The sequence below is a fragment of the Dipodomys ordii genome, unplaced genomic scaffold, assembly GCF_000151885.1.
Source record: "Dipodomys ordii isolate 6190 unplaced genomic scaffold, Dord_2.0 Scaffold88, whole genome shotgun sequence".
NCBI lineage: Eukaryota > Metazoa > Chordata > Mammalia > Rodentia > Heteromyidae > Dipodomys > Dipodomys ordii.
The window spans coordinates 2,401,037-2,428,703 of NW_012267304.1; the positions used below are offsets into that span (position 1 = coordinate 2,401,037).

General features: G+C 39.3%; 1 protein-coding gene across 2 annotated transcripts in view; it reads right to left on the bottom strand.

The window, feature by feature from the left end:
• Positions 1–2,070: 2,070 nt before the first annotated feature.
• The window catches only part of Morc4 (MORC family CW-type zinc finger 4), a 52,668-nt gene continuing 27,071 nt past the window's right edge, over positions 2,071–27,667 (bottom strand). Inside the window, exons 10-17 of one of the 2 annotated variants that reach the window (XM_013025905.1) lie at positions 24,101–24,199; positions 21,105–21,233; positions 19,022–19,090; positions 18,531–18,582; positions 16,993–17,168; positions 4,165–4,846; positions 3,302–3,585; positions 2,071–2,995 (exon numbers count right to left, since the gene is read on the bottom strand). In XM_013025905.1, the coding sequence (XP_012881359.1) occupies positions 2,842–2,995; positions 3,302–3,585; positions 4,165–4,846; positions 16,993–17,168; positions 18,531–18,582; positions 19,022–19,090; positions 21,105–21,233; positions 24,101–24,199 (1,645 nt within the window). In that variant the 3' untranslated portion in view covers positions 2,071–2,841. The remainder of the gene's footprint in view (positions 2,996–3,301; positions 3,586–4,164; positions 4,847–16,992; positions 17,169–18,530; positions 18,583–19,021; positions 19,091–21,104; positions 21,234–24,100; positions 24,200–27,667) is intronic. The other variant, XM_013025906.1, reaches the window with a different exon arrangement.

Here is a 27,667-nt window from a genome sequence, read left to right on the forward strand (position 1 = left end):
TAAAAGCTGTTAGGTCATTTAGTGATAGTGAGTAGGGTAGATTCAGGAGAAGAAATAGGAGGCAAAGGCCAGTTAAGAATCTATTCCAGGTTGGGCACTGGTGGCTCATGCCTATAATCTTAGTGATTTAGGAGGCTGAGATTTGAGGATTGTGGTTTAAAGCCAGCCTGAAAGTCTGTGAAACTATCTCCAATTATCCACCACAAAACTGGAAGTGGCATTGTGGCTCAAGTGGCAGAGCACTACCCTTGAGCACAAAAGCTCAGAACAGTGCCTAAGCCCTGAGTTCAAGCCACTGTGCAGGGGCGGGGGGGGGGGGAAGAACCTATTCCCAAGACAGGTGTCAGGATGCACACCTGTAATCCCAACTACTTGTGAAGTAGAGATTGGCAGGACTATGATTAAGGCAACCCTAGGCCAAAACAGCAAGACCCCCCCAATCTAAATTAAATAAGTCAGGCATTGTAGGTTCATGCCTATAATCCCAGAAATGCAAGAAATATAGGTAGGAGGATTGTGGTCTGAGGCCATTCTGGGCAAAAAGTACAAAACTACCTAAAAATAACTAAAGCAAAAAGGATTTAGGGTCATGGCAAGTGATAGAACATTTGCCTAGCTAGCACATATCTTTGAGTTTAAGCCCTAGTACTGCAAAAATTAAAAAAAAATTAACGATAAGGCATGAGACAAAAAGATTTAAATGTTAATATTTATAAGAATTATATCATTAATTTAAATGGAAAATCTAGAGGAGATACCTAAGTTTTCTTCTATATGTCTTGCCTCCACACTAGGTTATCTGGTAAGGCTAGGAAACACTTTAAGTCTCTCCACAGTGGTATTTAACACTTGTTAAAAAGAACCTCATGGTAGAATGGTTTCATAGTAAATAGGTAACAAAGTGGCAGGTCTGGTATTGAGACTCACATAGATCAGAGTTGCTGGAAAAAGCAGTGTGGGGTCAAAATCATGGGCCATCAGGACAGCAAAACTAGTTAAGGTGAGATAAAATTTTCCATCCTTTTCCTTGTAAAGTCCAATTGCCTGACTTTTCATTCACTGAACACTCACTCACACAGGATGAAATTCAATGCTCTTAAGTTTTTCCTTCACCAGACTCCCATTCACAGAATTCAAACGTATGCAAAGTCCCCCTCCCTCCTAGCTTTCCTCTGGTGAACAAGCATCACCATAGTCCCCCTTCTTCAGTAACAGTTCCATGTAGACAACAGAATAGCCTGCTCTATATGGCCAACATGAGGCAATGATGCTTAGGCAGCTAGAGTAGGAAGGCTGCTGGTAGCATCTCATTCTCTGCAATCTCTCTGGAACACCCATGCTAGGCTTCCTTTGAAAGGAGGTAAAATCTGTTTGGAAAAAAGTCTTGTGAAGTAAATTGTCAGAGGAAACCAGAATGACTAGGCAAAGTGTTTTCTGCAGACTAGCACTGGTTGGCCCACCCTCCTTTCATTTATTTGGACACTGTCACTTCCATTGATAGGTGTGTGTGTGTGTGTGTGTGTGTGTGTGTGTACTATGCTTCCATTGATAGGGGTGTGTGTGTGTGTGTGTGTGTGTGTGTGTGTGTACTATGCAATATCCCTGGAGGAATGCCATAACTCTTTGGAGAACAGGTGCTATATAAACATAATAAAATCATGAGATGTTTAAGTTTTACTATTTTGGACCCTCAGGACAGCCTGAAAAGCAAGTATATTCCAAGGGTCAGCAGATAGATCACCCTACACTAAAATACTTCTACCACTATCTGAAATTCCACAATGTAGTTGCGTGTCTCTTAAATTTTTGAGTCTTAAATACTGGTTTTCAATACCTCCTCATTGAAATGCAGATCCTATAGTGGGTTGGTAAGTAGGTCATGAATTAACCTTAGTTCTGTTTACATTAACCCACTCTTCCTTTACAAAACACATTTATCAGATTCTGGATTAATCTGCACCTTTACTTATGTTATTCTTCCAGAGAAAATGCTAAGTTTCACATAAATTATAACATTACTTTATAATTTCACACAGTCTCTCAATTCAAAGCCAATCTTACTAGTTCTTTTAAAAACTCTTTTATTTTTGCCAACATAAGAAGAATAACAAGTGTGTTATAGAAAATTTGAAAAAGGCAAGAAGACAGGAACAAGAAAATTATCAACCATAGTCCTAGCACCTAAGAAACATCCATCATTAACAGCGTGGTATGCTTATTCTTTAAACTTTAGTTTCGGTCCCAAGTTTGGTGTGATGCTTTCCTTGAACTTCCACTTCCTCCTCCAGATCTTCTCTGCCATGTTTCTAAAACTCACTTGGACATCCCATGCAACTCTGCGGATAGTTAACTTGATGCGTCTTGTGTTTCCAACTAGACTTTCAGAACTTTGGCAGGCTGAAACCGTGAGTTATACTTCTTAGCTTATTCCAAAACACCAGGTACATTGAACGCCGTATTGGCTGACTGATTTCACCTAAATGAATATAAACCATTTTGGAAAGGACATGAAATAGGCCAAGTATCTAGGCCATGAAAATTAAAGTTTTCTGGTCACCTAACATGGTGGCTACTGACTTTCTATTCCTGGACTCCTGAGAAACTATTTAACTGTCCTCTTTCTCCACACAAAAATAAGACTGAAAAGCAGATGGATTAAGAGCCTAGATTTACTCAGACTCTCTATATAAGGCATAAAGGTAAGAGGGAGGACACCAGTGGAAAGAAGGGAGGGAGAGAGAAGGAGGGTGAAGAATGGGAGACAATGGAAGAGGAAGGGAGAACAGAGTATTATACAGGCTGAAAAGAGAAGGCTAGAGGAGAGTGTATATAGTGTGGTGCTCAGTCCAGTATGTGATTTGCCTCCAGCACCGTGTACAGGATCCCATCCACTTGCTCTGAGTCATACCCGATCTCACGAAGCTCCAAGTGAGGGAGAACAGAAGTAAGGAGACAGCTGACGTGGACACGCAGCCGCGTAAGCTTTGCCAAAGCCCTGTATAATGGAGTGAGGAGCAGAAGAGATGACATGAAGTCATTAGTCAACAGAATAAAATGAAGTCCCTTCAAAATGGGCCTAACATTTCTCAACAGTTAAATGTTTGCACTAGCTAGAAAGAAAGAAGAAAAGTACTTGCTGCCAAGCACAGGGAGAATGACTGGCAGCTTCCCGAGCAGTTATTCAATCCTTGGTGGCCTGTGAATTAGGACTTCTTCCTTTATCTATGACCAGTAACTGGGGGTCCAATGGGAAGTTACCCATGAGCACTTACGAACTTATAACTAAACCTTAGTAATTAACCTTTCTAGGTCATCTCCCTCTGGGGTCCGGTAGGAGACCTGAGCCTTCTGTAGTTCTTCCAAGTGTGTCTCTGTCTCCTTCAGTTTCTCTTTTAATTCTTGCTTTTCCTCTTTGGTTCTTTCCAGCTCAGCTTTCAGAATCTGGAGTTCTGCTTGGCGATAGCCCATGTGTTTCTTGCTCCAGTACAAGCCTTCTGTTTCCTGGGTATTATAGTTTACCAATTCGCTTTGAACTTTCTTGTATTCAGAATGCCAGTGATTCTTTTCCTGTTCCAGAGCCTCCACCTTTGGTCCAAGAAACAGAAATCTAATCAGGCTACATATTACTGCAAATTGTCTTTATCTACACTGTGGTTCTATTATTCACATTCCTCTAGCAATGTAAATCTCTAACAACCTGAAATTATGAGAAGGAAGCCCATTAAGGTTCACTCAAACTGAGACATACCACAGAATGGCTCAGTGGCATATTTTTTGATGACAGTCTTGGGGCTGGAACTCAAGGAACTGGCACTGTCCTTGAGCTTTTATGCTCAAGGATAGCACTCTACCACTTGAGCTACAGTCCCACTTCCAGCTTTTTGGTGGTTAATCAGAGAAAAACATTCTCCACAATTAAAAATGAGTATATGAAAAAAAAGAAAAAGATTCTCACAGACTTTCCTGCCCAGGCTGGCTTCAAATTGTGATACTCAAATCTCAGCCTTTTGAGTAGCTAGGATTATAGGCGTTAAGCCACCAGTGCCCACCTCAGTGGCATACTTTTGCTTTAAAATTTCAGAGCACTAAATTCTCAGACCACCAACATCCGAGCTTCTTGGTTACAATGATCTCTTATTCCTAGTACTAAAATGTTGACCATACCTTTTGCTGGAACAAATTCCTTTCAGCCAAAACACGTTCAAGTTCTTCGGTGGTTCTCTTCAATTCTTCAAGCTCTCTCTGGTTCTTCATCTTTGGCATATTGCGACCTCCACTCTCCTCATAGCTTCTTCCTTTCTCCCTGACAGCTGTGGCAGGGACAGCAGCAGAACAGGGTGCTACATTCCAGGATTCTGCTGCTTTTCTTTTCTCAGGCAACTCCCCTCTATTAAAAGGGACAAGCTGAATGGGAGCTCCTGAATCTTGAACTCCTTTTGCAACACCAACAACAGCTACAAAAGGTCCCTTCTTTACTTCTTCTTTGTTTATGTTCACGCTCCCTCTGTTGGATTCTTCTGCTACCAATCTTGGCATCTGAACTTCTAATTCTTCTGGGATCAGGGACCCCTGGTGTTGGTATTGGGATCCTGGATACCCAACTGAAGCTTCCCTGTTCTGCCCTGTATTCTTGCTTATTTCAGGGTATTCTGGGAAAAGGTATGGTGGTGTACTTCTTTCAGAACTAGATTTTTCATGGCTGTTTTCCCCTTCTGGGTAGCCAAGAGCTGCCTCTGCTCTCTTGTAAGAACCATGCAAAGAATAATCAAGAGGCCATAATGCCATCTCATTCTGGAACCTTCTTCGTTTCTCCAAAGGTTCTTCACCTGGGTTCCATTTGTACTTACTGTAAGAGAAGGAAATATAATTGTTAGTTATCATAATACAGGTTGAATATGTTCTTATGCTATGCAGCTTATTCACAAAATTTTCCACATTTTAGTACTGCCTCTAAATGGTACTCACAGATTAGTTTAGGTTAGGGATATAATAGCTATAGGTTAGTTTTGGTTTGTCCCCTAAGGGTTCATGTTTGGAAGCTTAACCCTAGTGTGGCAATGTTAAAAAATAGTGTGGAACTGCTAAAAGGGTTACCCTAGTGGGAAGTTTTAGGTCACTGATAGTGCTGTCCTCAAAAGGGATTAAAGCAGTTCTCATGGAACTCTGGGTTCTTGCAAGAAAAAGATGGCATAAAAGAGGGATACTGACTCTCAAGCTGCACTCCAGGCTTCTCACATGGCAATGTGACTTCTTCCCTTCAAACACATTCCTACTATTCACCATAAGACTTTCACTATAGCCAAACTAATAGTGGTGCTCTACCAGTGAACATCCAGAACTGAGTTAAATAAACCTCTTTATAAAATTACCTAGCCTCTTGTGTTTTGTTATAGTAACAAATAGACTAACACAACAATTCACCCACTAAGTCTCAGCCCTTTTATTCATACAACAATTAACACAGAGGTAAAGCTGGAAGTTCTTCACAGTCAGCAGCATCTGAATAAAACAGGACTAGGATGACTTTGGTAAAAATTCTAAAAATGAATGTGGAACCATCCTGACTTAAAAGTTTCCTAAGTGCAATAAAAGAAAACAAATAAAAAACAGATAATACAAAACCTGCAGTAAGGCCATAAAAAGCCTACTAGTGTGTGCAGAGAAGAAAGCCAGCTTGTTCATTTTAAAGTGTCACAAAACCATGTAGTATCAAAGACTTATGCACATTTTTATATTGCAGTAGAACACCATACAATTCATTTGCCAGCTAACTAGATTATGGCTATTGCCCATTATTCACTTGTAAAAGTTAATTAAAACACAAGGCGCTAGTCAGAAACAAAGTGAATAGGCCAATTCATTTCCCCATTGGGACAAAGATTCTCCTAGGTCAGGCACAAAGCTTCACTTCCTCTATTCTACAGAAGCTCAGGATGATGGCCTCAGATTACTTTCCATTTCTGACTGCTCTATGCACTAACAGCTTAAGGAATATAACAACAGATGCCAGTGAAATCCAAAGGCAATTTTATAGCATATAGTAAGATGGAAAAATCAACTGCTGTCCTTTTAACTATTCTGCCATCTCTGTGGATAAACCAACCCAAACATCTAAAGATCAATACTTCCACACTTTCAATGAGAAAGAATCAATCATGCTATTTATTAGCTTCAAGCTTGCCCATATCTCTTGGCAATTTCTGAAAACTCCAGTAAGACCACTCAAATCTAAGTTGTTCATGTTCTTCAGAAATAAAGCTTGCCTGCTACCTCAACGGATTTTGTTGTGTCAGCCTCAGAGGAAAAGCAAAAAGATTTAGGGACAATATAAGAACAAATGGCCTGATGCCAATGTTTCATGCCTGTAATCCTAGGTACTAAGGAGGCGGTGATCTGAGGATCATATTTTGAAGCCAGCCTAGGCAGGAAAAGTCTAAGGAGTCTTCTCTCCAATTAACCATCACAAAGCTGGAAGAGGAGCTATGGCTCCAAGTGGTAGAGTGCTAGCACTGAGCCAAAAAAAAGCTCAGGAATAGTGCCCAGGCCAATTCAAGCCCTAGGATGAGTGCATGCACATGCGTGCACACACACACACAAACCAAACGTATCAATATTCAAACATGTGCAAGGGCCTCTAGATGTATAAAGAAATTTTATGAGAGGCAATTAAAGTAATATGATTTGCCTTATCTTCATTTTCCCAACTCTCAAGGGTTCTATCCTTAACTGTCTGCTTTTCTGAACTACATTTCTTCTTTTCGGTAATCCCATACAATCTCTTAGCTATCATCTCTGAGCAAAACATTCTCACAAACTCTGATCTCAAGTACTAAATCTGCAAGTGCCTGTCACACATTTCTTCCTGGAGGTACCACTGTGACCAAAAGTGACTTTTTGTTTGTACTTTCAGCCTTGTTTCTTCTTTTGTGTTTCTTAGTTGTGTTAGCCTCACCAAACTGTAATTTTTATAGTTTTATACAGTGATTTATATACTATCAACACTCTAATACAAGCTATTATGACGGCTTCCCTCTGATCTCTGCTCTCTCTAGATCATCTACTGCAGAATTAATCTTCCTAAAGCACAACTGGAGACTGTACTACTCCTTATTCAAAGCTTTGTTGTTCACCACAATATAAAAGTTCAGATACATGATTAGTGTTTATCATGTACTATTTTATTACTTCTCCCAATAACCAGAGGTAATTTGGTATTATTATCTCAATTATTTTGAAAAGATTATCAGAAAGATGGCTAGTAGGCAGCAGAGCTGGGAGGTTAATCTGACCCTAACTTTACCTCCCATTACTCACATCAGAAACACCAGCCAAACTGAACACCCCATATCTTTTTGTGCTGTTCCTCTCGATTAGAATGTATTTCTCTTAACACACAGCATGAGCACAGCCAGAAAATGCTACTTTTGAACTCCTGTATCACTTGTTAGAACACGCATCCTTGTCAATCTGTTGTGTATATGTTGTTTTCTTCTTGTGGTGCTGGCAATAGAAATCCCCACATGCTAGGCATTTGCTCTACCACCAAGCCACGTTTCCACTCCTGTGTGTATGTGTGTTTATGTATGTAAATTCTAGGTTATCTTACTAAAATATAAAAGTATATGCTCCTTGAGGAGCTTAATTAACTGCTAGAAGCAGATAAGGAAACAAAACTGTCACTAGCGGCAATCAAAAAAAATTATAAACATGAGAGATTAAGTGGATTTTACCCACTGGATCTATGTATCTCTGGGAAGTCTAGTCCTTCCCCCTAGGAAAATATTCTCATACGTGTATTCACTGATTTAGTGAAGATTAATTACTTAGATTTTTTTGATGATTCTGCATATGCATGATAGTCCTGGGGTAGGTTTTTTTTTTGATGATTCTGCATATGCATAATAGTCCTGAGGCTTGAGCTCATGGTCTGGGTGCTGTCACTGAACTTTTGTATTCAAGGCTAACACTCTACCACTTGAGCTACGCTCCACTTTCTGCTTTTTTGGGAAAGTCAACTGGAGTCTCATGTACTTTCCTACCTTGGCTGGCTTTGAAGTACGACCCCCTAATTAAGGGTTTTGTGTCCTAGGAACTTGGCTCCAATTACAAAGTTTTTTTTTCTTTTTATTCTTTTTTCTTTTTTGGTCATATTACTTCTACTTCTCCATAGTAACTTTATAGGTATTTCTGACTTATTTTCTCTAGCTCTCTCTTTTTTTTTCTTTTTTACCAAAACAGACATGTACCATGTTTTTGCATCTTCAAAGTGGTCTCTGAGGGGTTTACATATTATCAAATGTATAATCAGTTTTGTATCTCACTAACCAGCACAGAGATTACTACATTCAAACTAAGTATAGACTGTTCCCGGATCCACCCTTGTTTCCTCCTATGCTTTAAGACACTATAACAGGCAAAAGTAAGGACCAAGGACTGGGATGTAGTTCAGTGGCAAAGGTCTTGCCTAGCAAGTGCAACGTCTTGGGTTCAATCCCCAGAACCAAAAAAGAAAAAACAAAAAAGTACAGTATAAAAAATGTTAAGGACCCATGGTTCTATGTTCTCTTTCCAGAAAACCTATTTCTAAATATCTTTTTTTTTTTTTTGGTCCGGTCGTGGGGCCTGAACTCTGGGCTTGGGCACTGTCCCTCAGCTCTTCAGCTCAAGGCTAGTGCTCTACCACCTGAGCCACAGCACCACTTCCAGCTTTTTTCTTTTTGCTTATGTGGTGCTGAGGAATCGAACTCAGGGCCTCATTCATGCAAGGCAAGCGCTCTACCACTGAGCCACCTTCCCAGCCCCTATTTCTAAATATCTTTATTGAGAAGTAAATGATTTGAATTATCCCAATATGCAACTCACCAGCTTTAATAAACACAGAGTTAAATAACCATTACCACAATCTAAGCTTAGAAAGTTTATATTATCCCAAGATAAACCCCTACTCAATTGGTAGTCACTCTCCACACCTCTAGGCAACTATTAAGACAGTTTTTCTGCCTAAAATATGGAAACCAACTGTAGGTATTTCATAAAACAAAATACGTAGACTTTTTAGAGTTTCTAATGTTTCTAAGATGGATGTCTCAAAATTAATATTGGCCAGGGTAGTCTTGAATTAATGGACCCAGGTGATCATCCCATCTTCTTTTGCAATAGCTGGGATTACACAAGCATGACATTTTTGCTTGTTCTTTTGGAACTGGTTTTCACTTAGCATAATTCTTTTCAATGTTTACCCATTTTGGAGCATGTATTAGTTATTTCTTGTTGCTATGGTGTTGGTATGGTTTGAGTATGTCCCCAAGGCTTCAGGTATTAACATTTAGTCCCCATTGTGACATATTAAGAGAGGAGAAACTATGATGTTTATTGGTGGTGGTCTTTGGGAAGTAATTAAAATTAGGTAAGATCATCAGGGCAGAGCCCTCATGGTTAAATATTGGCTATATATAAGGAAGGGATGTGGGGAAGGATGGAAGGAAAAGGAAAGGAGGGAAAGAAAGAAGACAAAGAGGGTAGAAGAAAGAAAAGGAGAGAGCAAAGGATATAAATGTAAATACATAACAGAAACAGAAACCTGAATGTGCTCACAACTGAAGTTTTAGCTCAATAACTAATCAGAATGTTTGTATTTTGTTTGTTTTAGTGCCAGCACTGGGGTTGAACTCAAGGCCTGGGTACTGTTCCTTAGCATTTTTGCTCAAGGCTGGCACTCTACCACTTGAGCCACAGATCTTTCAGCTTTTTGCTGGCTAATGGGATTTAAGAGCTCCTTGGATTTATTTGCCTGGGCTGGCTTTGAACTGTGATCTTCAGATCTCAGACTCTTAAACTGCTAGGATTTTAAGTGAGGCTATAATTACAGGTTTGCCTGGATGTTTTCTTCTTCTGTAATCTTAACTTGAAAAATATTAAGACATAATTTAATAGAAGTAGGTCAAATGAGACTTATATACTGAAAACTACAAAATATTGTGAATGAAATTAAAAACAAATGAATGGAAAGATATTTCTTGTTGGTGAATCAAAAGATTTAACATTGTTGAAAGTTTTTTTTGTTGAACAGTTCTTGAGGACTGAACTCAGGGCCACACACTTGATACCAGGCACTCTACCTCTTGAGCAATGCTACCAGCCCTAGAAGATTTAATAAATGTTAATATGGTAAAAATGTACACATTCAGTATTATCCCTTGTAAGAAAATATACCAGATGGCTCTTTTGCAGAAATCTAGCACCTCACCCTAAAATTCATGTGGAAATACTAGGAATATAAAATCATCAAAACAATCTTGTTACTGATTTGGGGTTTTTAGCAGTACTAGGGTTTGAATTCAGAGTGTCATGCTTATGAAGCAACTGCTCTACTGTTGAGCCACTGTTCCACCTATTCCAACAACATTGAAAGAGAAGAAAGTTGGGGGAGCCATACTCCTTTATGGTAATTTACCGTAAAGTGTTGGGCTAGTTACGCAAGTTTTTTAAGGTTTTTTTTCCCTTTTCTTTCTCACTCTCTTATTCCCCCATCCCTCATTACCCCCTGATCCCCATGTGATGGAATTCAAGAATGTTTTAACTGTTCCAGGCAAGGTCACCCCACTCCTCTCCTGACCTTGTTGACCACAGGAATGAAAGAACATTTGGACAGTAAGGAATAGAGCTCTGGAAGAATAATACCAGCACACCAAGGAATAAGTGGGATCAAGGCTACTGTTGCTGCTTGAAGTCATACACCAGCATACACATCCAGAAGCCTGTGCTCTTTGGGCCTTTTACCCCCTCTGGGGGTACTGGGGTTTTGAACTCAGGGCACTGTTCTCATTAGACAGGTGCTCTACTACTCTGAACCATGCCTATAGTTCTCTCTTGGGCTTTTCTATAAAAGCTACCCTCCCCTGTCCCCCAGGATTATACGTCTTTCTGAGACAACAGCTTACATAGTCTTCTAATAAGCTTTTATTTCTTTTTTGTTCAAGACCCTGATTTCATTTTTTATAACTTGGTATTGCGTCAGTGGGGAGGATAGACATGAAGGCTCCCTGTCTGTCATTTCCCAGGTACCACCTCAGGACTTTGCCAGCATGATGGTGCTATGATGTTAAGCCTTCTGTACTGAATTAAGTAAATATTTTCTTAATAAAGTTACCTGGTCTCAAGTATTTCACTATAGTGTCAAAAAGTGACTACCAAATTCCTTTGTATGGCTGAACAATATTCTATTGCATATCTATACAACATATATCCATAGAATATTCCATATTTTATATTTAATACTTTTATAACCAACAGACATTTAGATTGCTTCTACTTTTTTTGGGGGGGGGGTCCGGTCGTGGGACCTGAACTCTGGGCCTGGGCGCTGTCCCTCAGCTCTTCAGCTCAAGGCTAGCGCTCTACCACTTGAGCCACAGCGCCACTTCTGGCTTTTTTTCTTTTTGCTTATGTGGTGCTGAGGAATCGAACCCAGGGCCTCAGGCATGCAAGGCAAGCGCTCTACCACTGAGCCACCTTCCCAGCCCGCTTCTACTTTTTGGCTACTGTTACTAATGCTGTTATGAATATTTTATATAAGTTTTTGTATATATATATTTAGTTTTCTTGGGTATATACTTCAAAGTGGAATGACTGGGTCATATAGTAACTATTTTTAATTTTTTTTCTTTTTGCTTATGTGGTGCTGAGGAATCAAACCCAGGGCCTCATACATACAAGGCAAGTATTCTACCACTGAGCCACCTTCTCAGCCCTCTATTTTTAAAATTTTGTTCAATTTCCAGCCTCTTCTAAAGCAGTGACAACATTTTGCATTAATACCATTCAAATGTAAGAGGCTTCCAATTTTGCCACATCCTTGCCAATCCTTGTTATTACCCTTCTTTTCAATCATAGCCATCCTACAGGGTATGGAATACAAGGTAATTGTGGTTATGATTTCCATTGTCATGATGGCTAGCATGATGCTGATCATCTTTTCTCATGTTTTTCAGTCAACTGCCTATCTCTTTTGGTCATTTTTAATTAGCTGTTTGTCTTTTTAATCAGTGAATAGCTTTTTTTTTTGGTCAGTCATGGGGCTTGGACTCTGGGCCTAGGCACTGTCCTTTAGCTCTTCAGCTCAAGGATAGCACTCTACCACTTGAGCCACAGTGCCACTTCTGGTTTTTTGAGTGGTTTATTGGAGATAAGAGTCTTGCTGAGTTTCCTGCCCAGGCTGGATTTGAACTGTGATCCTCAGATCTCAGCTAGGATTATAGCTGGCACCTGGCCTGTAATAGCTTTATTGGGGGGGTTGGCGGTCAGTAGTGGGGCTTGAACTCTGGGCTTTCAGCTCTTCAGCTCAAGGTGAGCACCCTACTGCTTGAGTCACTGCACTACTTCCGGTTTTCTGAGTAGTTTATTGGAGATTTTCCTGCCCGGGCTGGCTTTGAACCTCGCTCCTCAGATATCAGCCTCCTGAGTAAGCTAAGATTACAGGTATGAGCCACAACGCTCAGCTATGTAATAGCTTTTTATATGTTCTAGATTACTCTCTCATCATGTATAATACTTCCACAATGGGTTTCACAGTCTGTGGGGTTCTTTTCTTTTTCTTTTCAATATAGAATCTTGCTACAATACAGGCTAGCCTTGCGCTCACTATGTAGTCCAGGCTGGCCTCAAATTTGCAATGTTACCACCTGACTTTCCTACCACTTTCCCCCCCCTTCAATTCTGGGATTTGAAGTCAGATTTCATGTTTGCTACCCAGGTTTTCTATTACTTGAGATATAAAGCCTCCAGCCACTTTACTGTTTATTTTTGCCCAGGCTGACATGGAGCATGTCTTCCTTATGCTTCCCTCTGTAGCTCACATGACAAGCTCACACTACCATGCCCAGATTTTTCTGCTAAAAGGAGGTCTCATGAACTTTTTTCCTAGGCTTACCTCAAACCATTCTTCTTCCACTCTCTACCTTGCAAATATCTAGGATTACAGGTGTGAGCCACTGTCACCCAAACTCCTGTCACTTTCTTGGCAGTATCCTTTGCAGTTCAAAGTTTTTTTTAAAAAAAATCTGTATGCAGGCAAGTTTAACTATTTTTCATTGTTCCTTGAGCTTTTCATGTCACATCTAAAAACTACAGTCTAATCTAAAGTCTTAAGTATTTACTGCCATGCTTTCTTCTAAGAGTTTTAGTTTTAGCTCCTACATTTAGATCTATGAGCCATTTAGAGTTAGCTTTATTTGTACAGTGTGAGATAGGAATCCAACTTCATTTGCTTGCATTCAGATACTAGCTGTCCCATCCCTGTCTTTCTCCCCTTGAACCTTCTTGGCACCCTTTCTAAAAATCTAGTGATCACAAATATAAGGGTATATTTCTTGGCTATTTCATTGAAGTAGGTAACTTTACACTGGTATCACTCTCTTGATTTCTAAATTTCTCTTCTCTTTCCTCCTTCCCTCCTTCTCTCCTTCTGTCCCTTTCTCTCTCCCTTTCTCTCATTTTTTCAGTACTGGAGGCTGCAAATGAAAATTTGCTGAAAACATTTATGAAAGGCCCAGTGTCTGATGGATCCCAAGGTGCTGTCAACTCTCCCAAGGAACGAAAATAAAAGGCACAAATTTGAGTGCCTATTGGAGCCACAGGGGGTAGAGGCTGCCCTCCCCAGGTCAAAGGGTCATCCCAGGAGAGCCCAGTAATTGCAGGGTCTGGAAACCAAAAGCAATTTCTCTATCAGTCCTGTTAGCTGAGGTACATGACAGATGCATGGAAGTTTCCAAACCTTATTCTCCTAAAACATGCTTCTTTATTTGTGCTTCTGTGGGAAGAAGGTCAAGAGCTTGTCTGATGTTCTTTTCATGAATGTCTGTCTCTCAGATTCTTCTTCCTCTCCCTCTCCCCCCTTCCCCCCCTCTTTCGGGACTGGGGATTGAACTCAAGGCCTCATGCTTTTGCTTGGTTTTGTCACCTCAAGGCTCACACTCTACTACTTGAGCCACAGGTGTACTTCTGTCTTTTTAGTGTTTAACTGGAGTTATGAGTCTCACAGACTTTCCTGCTCAGGCTGGCTTCAAACTTGGATCTTCAAAAAATCTCATCCTCCTGAGTAGCTAGGAATACAGGTAAGTTACCACCAGCTCCTGGCGTTTTCTCTCTTTTCTCTTTTTTTTTAATTAGTGAACATTAATCGTATAAAAGAGGTTTCATTGTGGTATTTCCATACATGTATAATCCATATAATTTACTCTTTGATCAAAGTTACCCCCTCTACAACTCTTTCTTTTCCCTTTTCTTCTGTAAAAATAATTTTTTTTTGTTGGTCATGGAACTTGAACTCTGGGCCTGAGCACTGTCCCTCAGCTCTTCAGCTCAAAGCTAGCGCTCTACCACTTGGGCTACAGTGCCACTTCCGGTTTTCTGGTGGTTTATAGGAAATAAGATTCTCATGGACTTTCCTGCCTGGGCTGGCTTTGAACCGTGATCCTCAGCTCTCAGCCTCCTGAGTAGCTAGGATTACAGGCGTGAACCACCAGTGCCCAGTCAAAGGAGCACTTTCTAGTTCATGACTAAACCTATTTATTCCATTCATATATATTGCCATTATAGAGGATTGAACTGAGGGCCATGAGCTTGCTCAGCTTGCTAACTTGGCTCACACTCTACCATTTGAGCCACCATTTTGCTGGTTATTTTGGAGTTGGGAGTCTACTGGACTTTTCTCCTCAGATTGGCTTTAAACTGTAATCCTCTAGATCAGTCTCCTAAGTAGCTAGGATTACAAGTATCAGCCACTGATACTTAAAATGACACAATTATTATCACTTACTGACTTTTCATAACACAGTATAAGCATCATCAGGTATCACATATCTTTTTCTCTTGAAAGAATTTTATTTTCAATAAATTAAAATTACAGCCTGGGGATGTAGCACAGTGGTTGTTTGCCTAGTGTGCACAAGTGTGCTCAATCCCCAACATCAAAAAAGGAGACAAGAAATTAAACTTACATAAAAATGGCCAAAGTACTTGACCTGTCCTCTACCTAGGCCTAAATCTCACTCTGGATATAATATTCCTAAAGACTCATACAAACACTCCAATAAAGACTGACGAAGTATGCCACCCAATGGATGTATTATAGTATTGCACTCAAAAAATACAATGTACAAATAACCATTTATAATCCTTCTGGGATTATCCCCGCCAAAAAAAAAAATCACTGTAGAATTGAAAAAGAAATACTGGGGGGGGAGAAGTATCCATAGTACAGTAAGGACTCAAAAGCAATTACTTGGTAAGTGTCCAGAAGACCAAGGTAAGAAGTAACACAAGGTACTTACTGTATACCCCTGAAGTATACAATGGGAATTTTAAAAGTATAGATGAGAAAGGGTAGAGCTAAGCCCAACATACTGAGACTATAATTTACACCCTTAATACAAATTTCAATCATAAATTTCTCCTTCAATATGACTCAACCATTAAAAATACCTACCATATTCCAAGACATGATTATAGATGCTTTCAATAATGTCATTTAACTCTTTAAAAGTTTAATTCATTTTGCCAGGCACCAGTAGCTCATGCCTGCAATCTTAGCAGGCATGAGATCTGGAGGAATACAGTTTAAGGTTAGCCTCCAGGCAGAATATTCTGGGAGAGGGGGCTTGGAAGTTGGCTCTGTGGTACAGCGCTTGCCTCGCATGCATGAGGCCCTGGATTTGATTCCTCAGCACCACATAAGCAGAAAAAAGCCAGAAGTGGGGCTGTGGCTCAAGTGGTAGAACTGAGGAACAGAGCCCAGGCCAAGAGTTGAACTCCCATGACTGACCAAAAAAAGAAAGAAAGAAAAGTTTGGAGATTCCATTTCCAAAATAACCAGCAAAAAGCTAAGCTGGAAGTGTGTAAGTAGGAGAGAGCCAGCCTAGCAGTCACAAGGCCCTGGGTTCAAACTCTAGCACTGTCAAAACAAAGCGCTTATTATCTTTACTCCTAAAAGCTTACTTCCTCTTGAGACTATGCACTCAAGTTCAGAGGGTCTTGAGATTCCTCCATTATTTACCTGGCTTATTTGTGGAAGACTCACTGAACAGAGGACTTATAACCTGTACAATTGTGTAGCTAGATAAGAAGCTACAAAGACATTAAGAAGAAACCAACATGTAAAGAACCAGTAACACTTTTACCTTATAATGTAGTCTAATATACATTTAAGAAGACAAACTAAAAAGGGGCACTTGCAAGTTCAGTATATAAAGGTCACACTATTGACAAGTATAGAAGTTTCTACTATTACAGAGCAACTGCCAGGGTGAGAAGCACAGCAGAGTAGAAAGCAAGGAGTCATGAAATGGAGTACTGAGTCCATTTTTGTGGCACTGTGAGTGTAGTCCTATCCTAAAATTTTAGATACTTCTGGTATTTAAAAAAAATGAATCCTTATGCTGTTTTCTCTTATAAGGATCCACAAAATAACACTGGTGAGGTGCTAGAAGATGAAGAAGTATAAAGCCCAAGACTAAAGTCTTTCCTAATATACTCAAAGAGAAAGAACAATGTGGTAACACTTACGTAATAGCACAAATTTCTACTAGCTATTTTTGTACACAACCAGCGTGTGCTAGGTCTTACAAATCCTCTAAAGACTCAAGGATGGAACAGTGCTTGTCTATGTTATTTTATTTATAATGCACTTTAGTTTTCTAAGAGTTACCATGCCTGTTATTTCACTTGTACAATTCCCAACATAACCTAAACACCTAATACGTAAAAGAACCTCAGCAAAGGATCACTTCAAAATACATACACTTGACATATCAGCTGTGCCACGGTAAAATTAAGGGTGCATGCAACAGACCATTCTAGCAACCTAAAACTATGCCTTTCCTTGTGAATGTTATGATGTGGCTGAGGACAAATATAAACATAGAACAGATCAACTTACTCTACAGGAAAACAGACCATGCAGCTTCCTACTGACAAAAGATAATGTTTTTTAGTCACCTGGAAAAATGAAAAACACTTGGATCCAGAGGTTTAAGTTGAAGAGCAGGTAATCTGCTTTCATCTTCAGCAGTTAGAAGTAGGCGAGGACTATCCATTCTCTCAAATCCAGTTATCTTGGCATTAAATCCAGCCATATCTTGAACAGGAGGAATCTTTGGTGGATTGCTAAATACCTAGCAAATAAAGAAAGAATTCATAAAAATCTCAAAATCAAACACAAAAATTTTAAGGACGAGTCAATCCTTGTGATGCTAGGAAAGAATGCTTGTCCAAATAAAAACAAACTGTTCCTTACAGAAACAAACAGTACACAGCAATGTACATCAGAACACTGAACTCAGGCACGTTCAGTCATTAACCTTACCAGCTAGACACTCACAGACCTCCCTCAACTCATGTATTGGCTCCTAGACCTATCCCACCCACAACATAAACCCTGGCCCCCAATCACTGTGTTTCCCTCTGGTGACCCAGTTTAAGGCTGGGTTTTCATTCTTCTGAGGTCTGTGATGAAAGTAAGGGTGGAGAGAAAAAGCGTTGCAGCAAGTGTCTGTGCTGGTTTGGGAGAAATGCATGCTAGAGACTAATATTTTCATAGTACACTCACAGAGACATGCATCTGGGATCTTGTGGAAGAGCCAGCTTATAAAGAGAGTATGAATGATTCAGATAAAGGAAAACAGGGGGGAGGTAAACTGAATGAGGACAGGGCAGTAGGAAAGCTCCCAATCTCTTCAACATGTATTAAGCTAAGACATTAGTATTTGAAACCTAACTGCTCATATGCTTGGGTTTGAGCAGGCCATCAGAAGCATTAGTATCAAACTGCCTCTCTCCTCATCAGTCTGACCTACCCTGACCAAGAGGGTGGAAAGTAAATGTAACATGCAACTAACAGAACTTTGGGAAGTAGGGAAAGCATGCAGAAAGGCAAGGTTGGGTAGGGAAGATATATGGGTGCTATGGTGGCTGTCAGGAAAGGAGTGTCTCTGAAAGGACGGCCAACCTTATTGCACCCTTCAGCGTCCGGAGCTGGGCAACCATGTCCGAGAGACAGTGCTCCTGAAAATTCAAAACAGCAGAGTCTTTACAAAGCCAGCCAGCATGAAAGCAGGGATAGGGGTGAGGACACAAAGAACCAACCCTTCTTCCCAAGAGAAAAAGAGGAAGAAATCATCTCTGAATCCTGAAAGAAAGGAGACAGGAAAACCAGACACTCAAGAGGAGCAGCCTGTATGAGGATAGAACACAGCCTGGACTATTTTGTGACACTGAATGTGACATTCACACTGCCCAGAGTCAGTATTGAATCCAAATCTGGGAATCAAATCATTTGACTCGTATATTTTAGATGATCTAAACATCAGTAACAACAGATTAACACAAACTCAAAGATTCAGTAAAAAAGAAAACACCATGAAAAGAAATCCTTATCATTTCTATGCAGCTTTCAAAACTGCTGCTTCCTTCAACCTTTCTCCTCTGTTGGGACAATTTTTATGTAAAAACAAGAAAGGGGCAGACCTTCCTCTCACCTGTTGGTGTATATTTTCCATAGGCTTCTTCTTCTTCTCAATAGTTTGAGCTCTAGAAGATAAAAGTGCTATTTAGATTCCAGAAGTGGTGGCAGAAGGATAGTGAGATCAAGGTCACACTGGGCTACATAGCAAAAATCTGTCCCCCAAAAAAGTTCTGTTTAGTTCATTCATGAAACATCTCAGTTTGAAATGGAGCACCAATGATAGATTTAGGAGATAATGTCCATTCCAAATTAGAAATAATGTGAGCCTTGTTGAATAACTAAGGTTTTCTTTCTTCCTAACCTATGCTACTAAATAGTTTTCAAATTCTATATGGGGTAGAGAGAAAGAGGAGGAGACAATTGGAAACATTCAGGATATCAGGAGATGATTATAAGTAAATAGGAATAAAGAATTTGCAGAGCATAGAGCTGAATAAGGAAATTATTGAGAAACTCAGGTCCATCTACTCTACGATGAATTCCACCACCTCATATATACTCAACTGTTGCTTAGCTTTGCTCAGGTATAGGTCTTCATCAATGAGTTCTTGTTCTTCTGGAACAGAGCATCTCCTGCAACACAGACAATAAATCCATCTCTTGAAAGCAAAATGTGTTTTTCAGTTTATCCTTAACTTTCCTTACAATTATGATGGGGCAGCAGTTTAAATTATGATAGGGCAGTTTAATCCTCAGTTCGTGTCCCACTCACTGGACAAAATTTTGCTGTATGTAAAGAAGAAAATTGAAAATTTTAGGATAATGTATTCAATGGTCAAAAGTGATCCTATAAAATAAACAAAAAGGAGTAACAAATAGAAACTAAACCCATTTTATGAGAGTAAAGGTTAGAACTATTGCCTGGAAGGTTATCTCTTGGACTAAGTAGAAACATATAATATAAAGAATTAAAAAAATGAAACAAGCACTAATCTCCTACTCTATTCATATAGTCACCATTTACTTTACGTGGAGAGGTGCCTAGGCACATCTGAAGACTAGAGAAAATGCCTACTCATTATAGACCTACACTTCACTTACTTAATATTTTCTATTTTAAACATTTTCCCTAAATAGCATATTCGGATGGAGGACCTTTTGTGTATGTGGTGGGGGTGGGAGGGGAGGAGGGGGGTTTGATCAGTTGTGGGGCTGAACTCTGGGCCTCGGTGTCTGAGCTCAAGGTGAGTATTTTACCATTTGAGCCACAGCGCCACTTCTGTTTTCTGGTGGTTAATTAGAGGTAAGTGTCTCATGGACTTTCCTACCTAGTCTGGCTTTGAACCACGATCCTCAGATCTCAGGCTCCTGAGTAGCTAGAATTACAGGCAGGAGCTACAGGTGCCTGGCCTGGAGGACCTTTTTTTTTTACTTTTATGGCACTGGATTTGAACTCAAGGCATCATGTTTGCTTAACTGGCATGTTCAGCTGGTACTCTATCACTTAAAACATTCCTCCAGCCCAGCTTTTCACTACTTAGTTTGGAAATGGGAATATCACAAACTTTTTCTTTTTTTCCCCCAGTCCTGGGGCTTGAACTCAGGGTCTGGGCACTGTCTCTGAGCTTCTTTTGCTCAAGGCCAACACTCTACCACTTGAATCACAGTGCCACTTCCGACTTTTTCTGTTTATGTGGCACTGAGGAATTGAACCCAGGGCTTCATTCTTGCAGGCAAGGCAAGCACTCTACCACTAAGCCACATTCCCAGCCCCAACTTATCTCTTTTTTGTTGTTGTTGATCCTGGGGCCTGAACTCTGGGCCTGGGCGCTGTTTCTGAGCTCTTCAGCTCAAGGCTATTGCTCTATCACTTGAGCTACAGTGACCCTTCCAGTTTTCTGAGTGGTTTACTAGAAAGTCTCACCGACTTTCCTGCCCACACTGGCTTTCAATCATGATCCTGAGATCTTAGCCTCCTGAGTAGCTAGGATTACAGGCATGAACCACCGGCGCCCAGGGTTCTCTTTTTTTTTTTTTTAAGGTCCAAGACTAGAACTTAGTACCTGACACTTTTCACTCACTGGTTAGTACTCTACCAACTGAGCCATACCTCCAACCCAAAAAGGATTGGTTATTTCTTATTTCTCACAGACATTTCTGCCCAGGTCTTTGAACTGTCATTGTCCAGATCTCAGATCCAAGTAGCTAGGATTACAGGTATGACCCATCAGTGCCTGGCAAATGAACCTTTTTTCTATCAGCATTTATCCTACAAAAAATAATTTTTTAAAAGTTACAACTGGACTGAAGCAGTCACTTACTATGAACATTTATGACTGCCAAGTCAGATTAAAAATGGTTAAATTGAAGTCAATGTCCATAGACGATTTGGATGTTGGATGCTACAAGGAAAACATGTTAAATGAAAGACACACACATAGACAAATAGTACTTAATGGACAATAGGCACTATTAACATTGTTTCCATATAGAAGACACATAAAAAGTCAACTCATCATTCTCAAATTTGAAATCCCTTGAGGAACCAGAGTATATATAGAATTACCTGGCTGAAAACTATAGATTTGAGATGAAGTATCTTAGAATATATAAACAAATGAAATGTTACTAAGATGTACAACTTTACCTGTAGTTTGGATGAGGATTATAGTAACAAAACCATCTTATGGGTAATGTAGAGGGATCAACCTTGCCAGGAAGCTTCCTCCATTTAAGACATTCATCACACTGTACCCATGTCTGGTCAGGAATCTTCCTGAATGAAGGAAAATAGAAGTATGATAGTGTACATCCTAGCTCTCTGCTTTGTGGTACATAAGACACATATCCACAAGTGAAAAACTGAACAAATTAGTTTCACATAAAAAATGTGTGAAATGTCATAGTTTATGTCTAAAATGCTTGTAATTTGAATTTCATAGATTAAATAAAGATAGAGTGAGCTAGGTACCGGTGGTTCACACCTATAATCCTAGCTACTCAGGAAGCTGAGATCTGAAGACTGAGGTTCAAAGCCAGCATGGGCAGAAAAATCAGAGAGAGAAGAGAAGGATGGAGGGACAGAGAAAGGAGAGGACAAAAAGAGAGGAGAATAAGGAAGAGAGGAAAGATGAGAGAAAAAGAGAAAGAGAGGGAAGAGAAGAGAAAATGAAGAGTAAGAGGAGAGAGGGAAGGAGGGAGAGAGAGAATCCATCTCCAATTAGCTAGCAAAATGCCAGACTGGAGGCAAGAATCAAATGGTAGAGCATCAGCTGTGAACAAGCTGAATGAGACTGAGGCCATGAATTCAAGCCCCAGAAGGGGCCAAAAATGATGGAACTATACCAAATATGAAAAAGAAAAATACTAGGTATTAATACCATTATTTATGGAGGTCAGTAATACCTTGAAAACCTTTGTCCTAAGCAAATAATAGGATGTTTATAACTCTAGAATTTATTAACTTGGTAAAAGCACTTGGTAAAGTCAAAATTTTACCCAAAGTTATTCTTTAAAAGTATATAAAAATTTGTTTAAGTTTCGTAACTAAAAGTAATGGTTCATAACTAGAAATGGTAAGTCCATATCAACAACATAAAGTTAAATCACAAAATCTTCCAGAGTTTCGAGACTCTTAAAATGTATACCCATTCCCACCTATACTGTCAAGTGAATTTGTTTCTCTGTGAAGGGGTGGCCCATGCATGGTAAAGGTAGTTAATAGCTAGGATGTGAAAGGTAGGTTAGACAGAGGAGAGCAAAAGCTAGAAAAAAAAAGACAAGAAAGGCTGAGAGAGGGATACCTTGGGCCTATTTCACCATTAGATTTTGTATATATTGCATTTATACTGCTTTTATACAATCTCACTCATGGAAAAATTGGAAAACACAGAAAGATATAAGGAAAATAGAAGGTATTCATAATTTTACCACTCAAATACAATGTCCTCTTTTTAAAAATTGCTTTTTCAAAAGGCATTTCACATATGATTTCAGACCTAGAGCTTTCTCTTAGACTTGCAGCTTTTCAGATCTAGGCTCAGGCCTGACCTCTGCTGTCTGAATATTACCACACAGCCATTGTGTTCTTCACAGCCAGAGCCTGTAAGCAGCAGCTTCAGCAGTAATAGAGGAGAGAAGAAAGGTCATAGTTTTGGTTCCACGTGGTCCTGCATGGAAGCCTGTCTTCCAGAAAGATGCCAATATTATTATCTCTGGGAAAAACACAACTCTCCAATTTAGATTCTATGCAGACCACAGTAGGCCCTTCAATACAGGAAGACAAGAGAGATTTTGAACTAATGCTTGCAGTTAAAAAAAAAGGGGGGGTTAAGGGAGCTGTACTATATTCCCCTCCCCGTATCCCTCTAGAGGAATGGAAGTTTAGGGGCCAGAATGCCTATATTTGAACCTTAGGTATACCACATTCCTTCTGTCTATAGACAAATAGTAGCCTCTGTGTCTCTCCAGTAGTATCTGTGTATATCCAAGGTTATTGTGATTACTCAACAAATGACTATACATAAAGAATTAAAAATGCTTGGCATTTAAGTACTCAAGAATAATTACTAAAATTGTTACCTCCAGCATATACATTCTCTAGCAGTATATGAACATGTGTGACTGGATTAATCATTACTAACTTGAAAAGGAAAGCAAAGTACCTTGTCTTCATTTCAGTTTTTTTTTTAAACCAGGGAGGATAAACATGAGCTGAGATCTTTAGAATGAGGTAGAAACAAATATACAGTAATCAGGTTGCATTTGAAACAAAATTTTACATCATATATTTGTTATACAGATGCCTCCCCCTGAACAAGTGAGGGCACTGTAATTTTTGTAATTTTTGTCTTGATTGTGGTACAGCTAGTGGTGTATGTGTTGTTACTCAGTCTACTCTGCACTAAGTCCATTCCTAATCCACTAGGGCATTTTATCTTCTTCTGGGTGCCATTATTTCTCTTAATAAATTCTTTCTTCTCAATTAATTCTACCTTTTCTGTAATATGCTATTTCTACTTTGAAATACTAGTTCAGTACAAACAATATTCAGTAGTACTAAAGAGAAGGAAAGCTTTTCCTTTGTATCTGAGACCAGCACTCAAACTCACTATCTGACACTTGTTTTCCCTCATTGGCTGGCACACTACCACCTGAGAAGGAAAGTTTATTGAGATATTTGACAATTTCTCTATGCCAAGCAGTATGCTAAACATGCCACCTAATTCAATACACTAAGATAGTGAAGAAACTTACCAAAATTCACCCAAATATTCAGAAACAAATCTAGACTTTTTCATTCCAGAGGGCAGTGATTTTAGCATCTATGGTCTTCCATAACGCCACTCTGTCTCAACTAAACTAACTACTTAAACTTCCATGTATTTATGATTCAAACACACAAGTATGAAAACAGAATCAGGAAGTTTAGAATGCGATATAATTAATATATATGCTTTCTTATTTTAATTAATAAAACTTCCTGGTGCAAAAAGCCCTTTTATCCTTGTTCCTTTGACTTTATGCAAGGACAAGACTCCTTATTGCTTTCATGCATTTTATTTTATTTTTGTATTATTTTTAAGCAGTTGCACAAAGGGGCTTCAATTCAACGTATCAAGTTTCATGCATTTTATTACTCACGGTACTATTCTGGCTATAGGGAAGAACTCAAAATTCCCTTCAGATGTCTTTTCCTTCCAATAAGCATTCAGCTTCTGAGCAAGGGCACTTATTGTTGATCTGAAAGAAAATACAGGAAATACGTCAAAGCACAGCACTTGTTGAAAAAAGTTCCCATTTACAGAGGCTAACCATTTAGAATATTAGGCAGTTTTCAACATCTACTCGTTAAGAAACTAAGATGGATGTACACTGCTCTGATAACTGCATATTGTAATCATTTTCGTTGAAAAGTCAAAATTGTCACTAGAACTAGCCTAGAAAGCAGGGTTCTGCAAACTTTTGGCATGTGTAGAATCATTGAATAAACTATGGCATACAGTCTATGGCAGAGCATCAAACTGCAGAGCTAGGACAAAACCAAATATTTTACACTGATAGGCATTGATTTGTCAGATGGTAACAGGTGAAGAATTCAGGATCAAGTTAAAATCAGAGGACCAAATACTGTATCCTATGATAAACCCATCAAGTATTAGCTTTATATATCAATGCAGTTCCTCTGTTGCCAAATGCTAACTATAGCAGTAGTAGTTGTATTGAGAAAAAAAGTTCCTGCAAATATTCTACTACATAGATACTATTGAAGGCTGTATCTGAATTCTAACTTTGTCTAATTAACTAGTCCTTTTGAATTGTATATCATAACATTACAACTTAATGTAGAGCTATATACAGCTGGAACATTACAAATTTAGAATTACAAAACATCTTTGTACTCTGGATTGTTCTTCAAAGTTTTTGCAGACCTATTCTCTCCTTAAGAATAACTCTTCCATGTAGGATGTAATGGCAAACACCTGTTAATCAAGCTATTCTTTGCTACTTACAAGGTAGAAATTAAGAGGATTGTGGATCAAGGCCAGCCTGGGTGAAAAGTTAGCGAGACTCTATATTAACCAATAAACCAAACATTGTAATATGTGTTTGTAATTCCAGCTACTGGAAAAAATAGGTTGGAAGACTGTGGTCCAAGGCCAGCCTAGGCAAAATCATGAGACCTTATATGAAAAACAAACTAAAGGAAAAATGGGCTGAACGTGAGGCTAGAGTACTTGCTTAGCAAGCATGAGTCTATGAGTTCAAACTCTACTACCACCCAAACAATAACTTCCACACCTCTACTTTACTTACTTGGATTCTGACTACTGTAGAAAGGAAAAAAGATAGGCCAGGACGATGGCAATGTAGGAAGCATATGGAATCTGTCTACTTGCCTAGACAACAACTGCATTAGCAGAATCTGCCTAAGTATTGTGGAACTCTAAGATGGCAAACTATGGTTAATTTTATTCACTGTCATGGCAGCTTTGCCATGACAGGCAAAGCTGGATGTGTTCAAGGAGCACCTTGTAGGGAAGCAAATGGGAGGCTATCCTACAAACATGGGACCTGCGCTTATCACCCACTGCTATTTCTGTTCACAGTATATAAAAGGCAAGTGGCCAATTTATTGCATTTCCTCCGTTATTCCAAGCTTGTCATCTTCCAGCTTAACCAATGTCTAAAGGATTCAAAGAAATGGTACCTTGCTTATCTTTTTTCATTTTTCTCTCTTTTTTGTTTTGGGAGCCAGATGTAAACTAAGATTCAAAAGCAATCACATGTATGTGGAAAATTAGAAAGTCGCTGTGAGTTCTGAAAGGAAGTGTGAAGACCTAAAGTTTGCCCTTTAATCTGATTCCTAGCAGAAAGACAGTTTACAGAAATACAAACAAACCATGGGAAAATAAGGGAATGTTTTTCAGTGTTGACATGCTATTAGCTTCAACTCTCCAGCTTTCAACAACAACAACAATCACAGTGCAAAGAAAACAGGAAAGTATGGCTCACTCAAAGGAAAAAATAAATTCAACAGAAATTGTATGAAGTTGAACCTACCAAAGACTTTAAAACAACTATCTTAAGGACGTTCAAAGAGCCAAATGCAAATGTGAAGGAAATCAAGAAAATGTTAAGTCTACAGTTGAAAAATACAAAAACCAAAATGAACAATTCACTAGAGGGATTCAAAGGCAGATTTGAGCAGACAAAAGAACCAATAAATAAGCCTGAAGAAATTAATTATTGAAACTAAGGAACAAAAAAAAATTGAACAGTGAGTGGAGCCGCAGGCACCTTTGGGACACCATTAGTGTCATAACACAGGTATCATGGAGGTACAGAAGGAGAAGAGAGAAAAGACAGATGTTAAACACAATCCCTACATGATAACCACAAAAAACCAACTAGTACAAAAATATACAGAAAAATAAATTAAAAAGGAATTTAAACACTTCACTATAAAAAAAATACCAATTAGCTGGGCGCTGGTGGCTTACACTAGTTCCTAGCTACTCAGGAGGCTGAGATCTGAGGATCGAGATTCAAAGCCAGCCCCAGCAGGAAAGTCCATGAGATTCTTGTCTCCAATAAACTACTAGAAAACCCTAAGTGGCGCTGTGGCTCAAGTGGTAGAGTGTTCACCTTGAGCTAAAGAGCACAGGGACAGTGCCCATGCCCAGAGTTCAAGCCCCACAACCGACCAAAAAAAAAATTAAACACAAAAAAAGACAGCAATGTAGCTTGTTACAGATGGCTCAAGCCTGCAATCATAGGTACCCAGAAGGCTGAGATCCAGAGTACTACAGTTTGATGCCAGCCCAGGCAGAAATAACCAACAAGAACAGCCTGGAAGACTGGCTCAAGTGGCAGAACACCGGCCAAGCAAGCACGAGGCTCTGAGTTCAAAGCCCAGTTCTTGGGGGTGTGGGGGAAGTGGGGTGGGATGTAATGTATGAAATGAGGGACAGGGTAGTTATGAAACAAATAGCAGATATCAAATAATTTTCCTCGTGATTACTTTAAATGGATTAAACCTACATTCACAAATAAATGATCTAACAAAAAGTATAGCAGTTTGGTACCTAGAAATGGGATACTACTAAAACAAATACCTAACATGATAGACTATCTTTCAATGGAAAGTTGGCAGAGGCTGGAATAATTTTTAGAAATAGTAAAAAGCCTAATTTCAGTAAGTTAACTGTTAATAGAAATATAGATGCTGCAAAAGGCCAATTATAGAATCAGTCTATGTGTCCATCAATGCACAAATGGTAAAAGAAAATGTGGATGGGAGTGAGGGCTTATGCTTATAACCCCAGCTACTTGGAAAGCAGAGATCAAGAGGACTGCAACTTGAGGATAGCCAGGTAAAAAGTTAGCAGGACTTTACCTCCTCAACAAAAAAGCTGGGTATGATGGTCTACACCTATCATCTCAACTATACAGAAGGGTAAATAGAAGGATCGTGGTCCAGGCTGTCCTGTACAAAAAAATGTAAAACCCTTATCAGAAATAACTAAAGCTATAAAAATGGCTGGCAGCGTAACTGCTTAACAAGTGTGCGACCAAGTTCAAAACTCCAGAACTAAAAGGGGGAAGGAAGGAAAAAAAAAAACGTGACATATATACGCAATGGACTTTTACTCAATCGTTAAGAATAAAATGATATAATTTACTGGAAAATGAATGGAAATGTTCAGT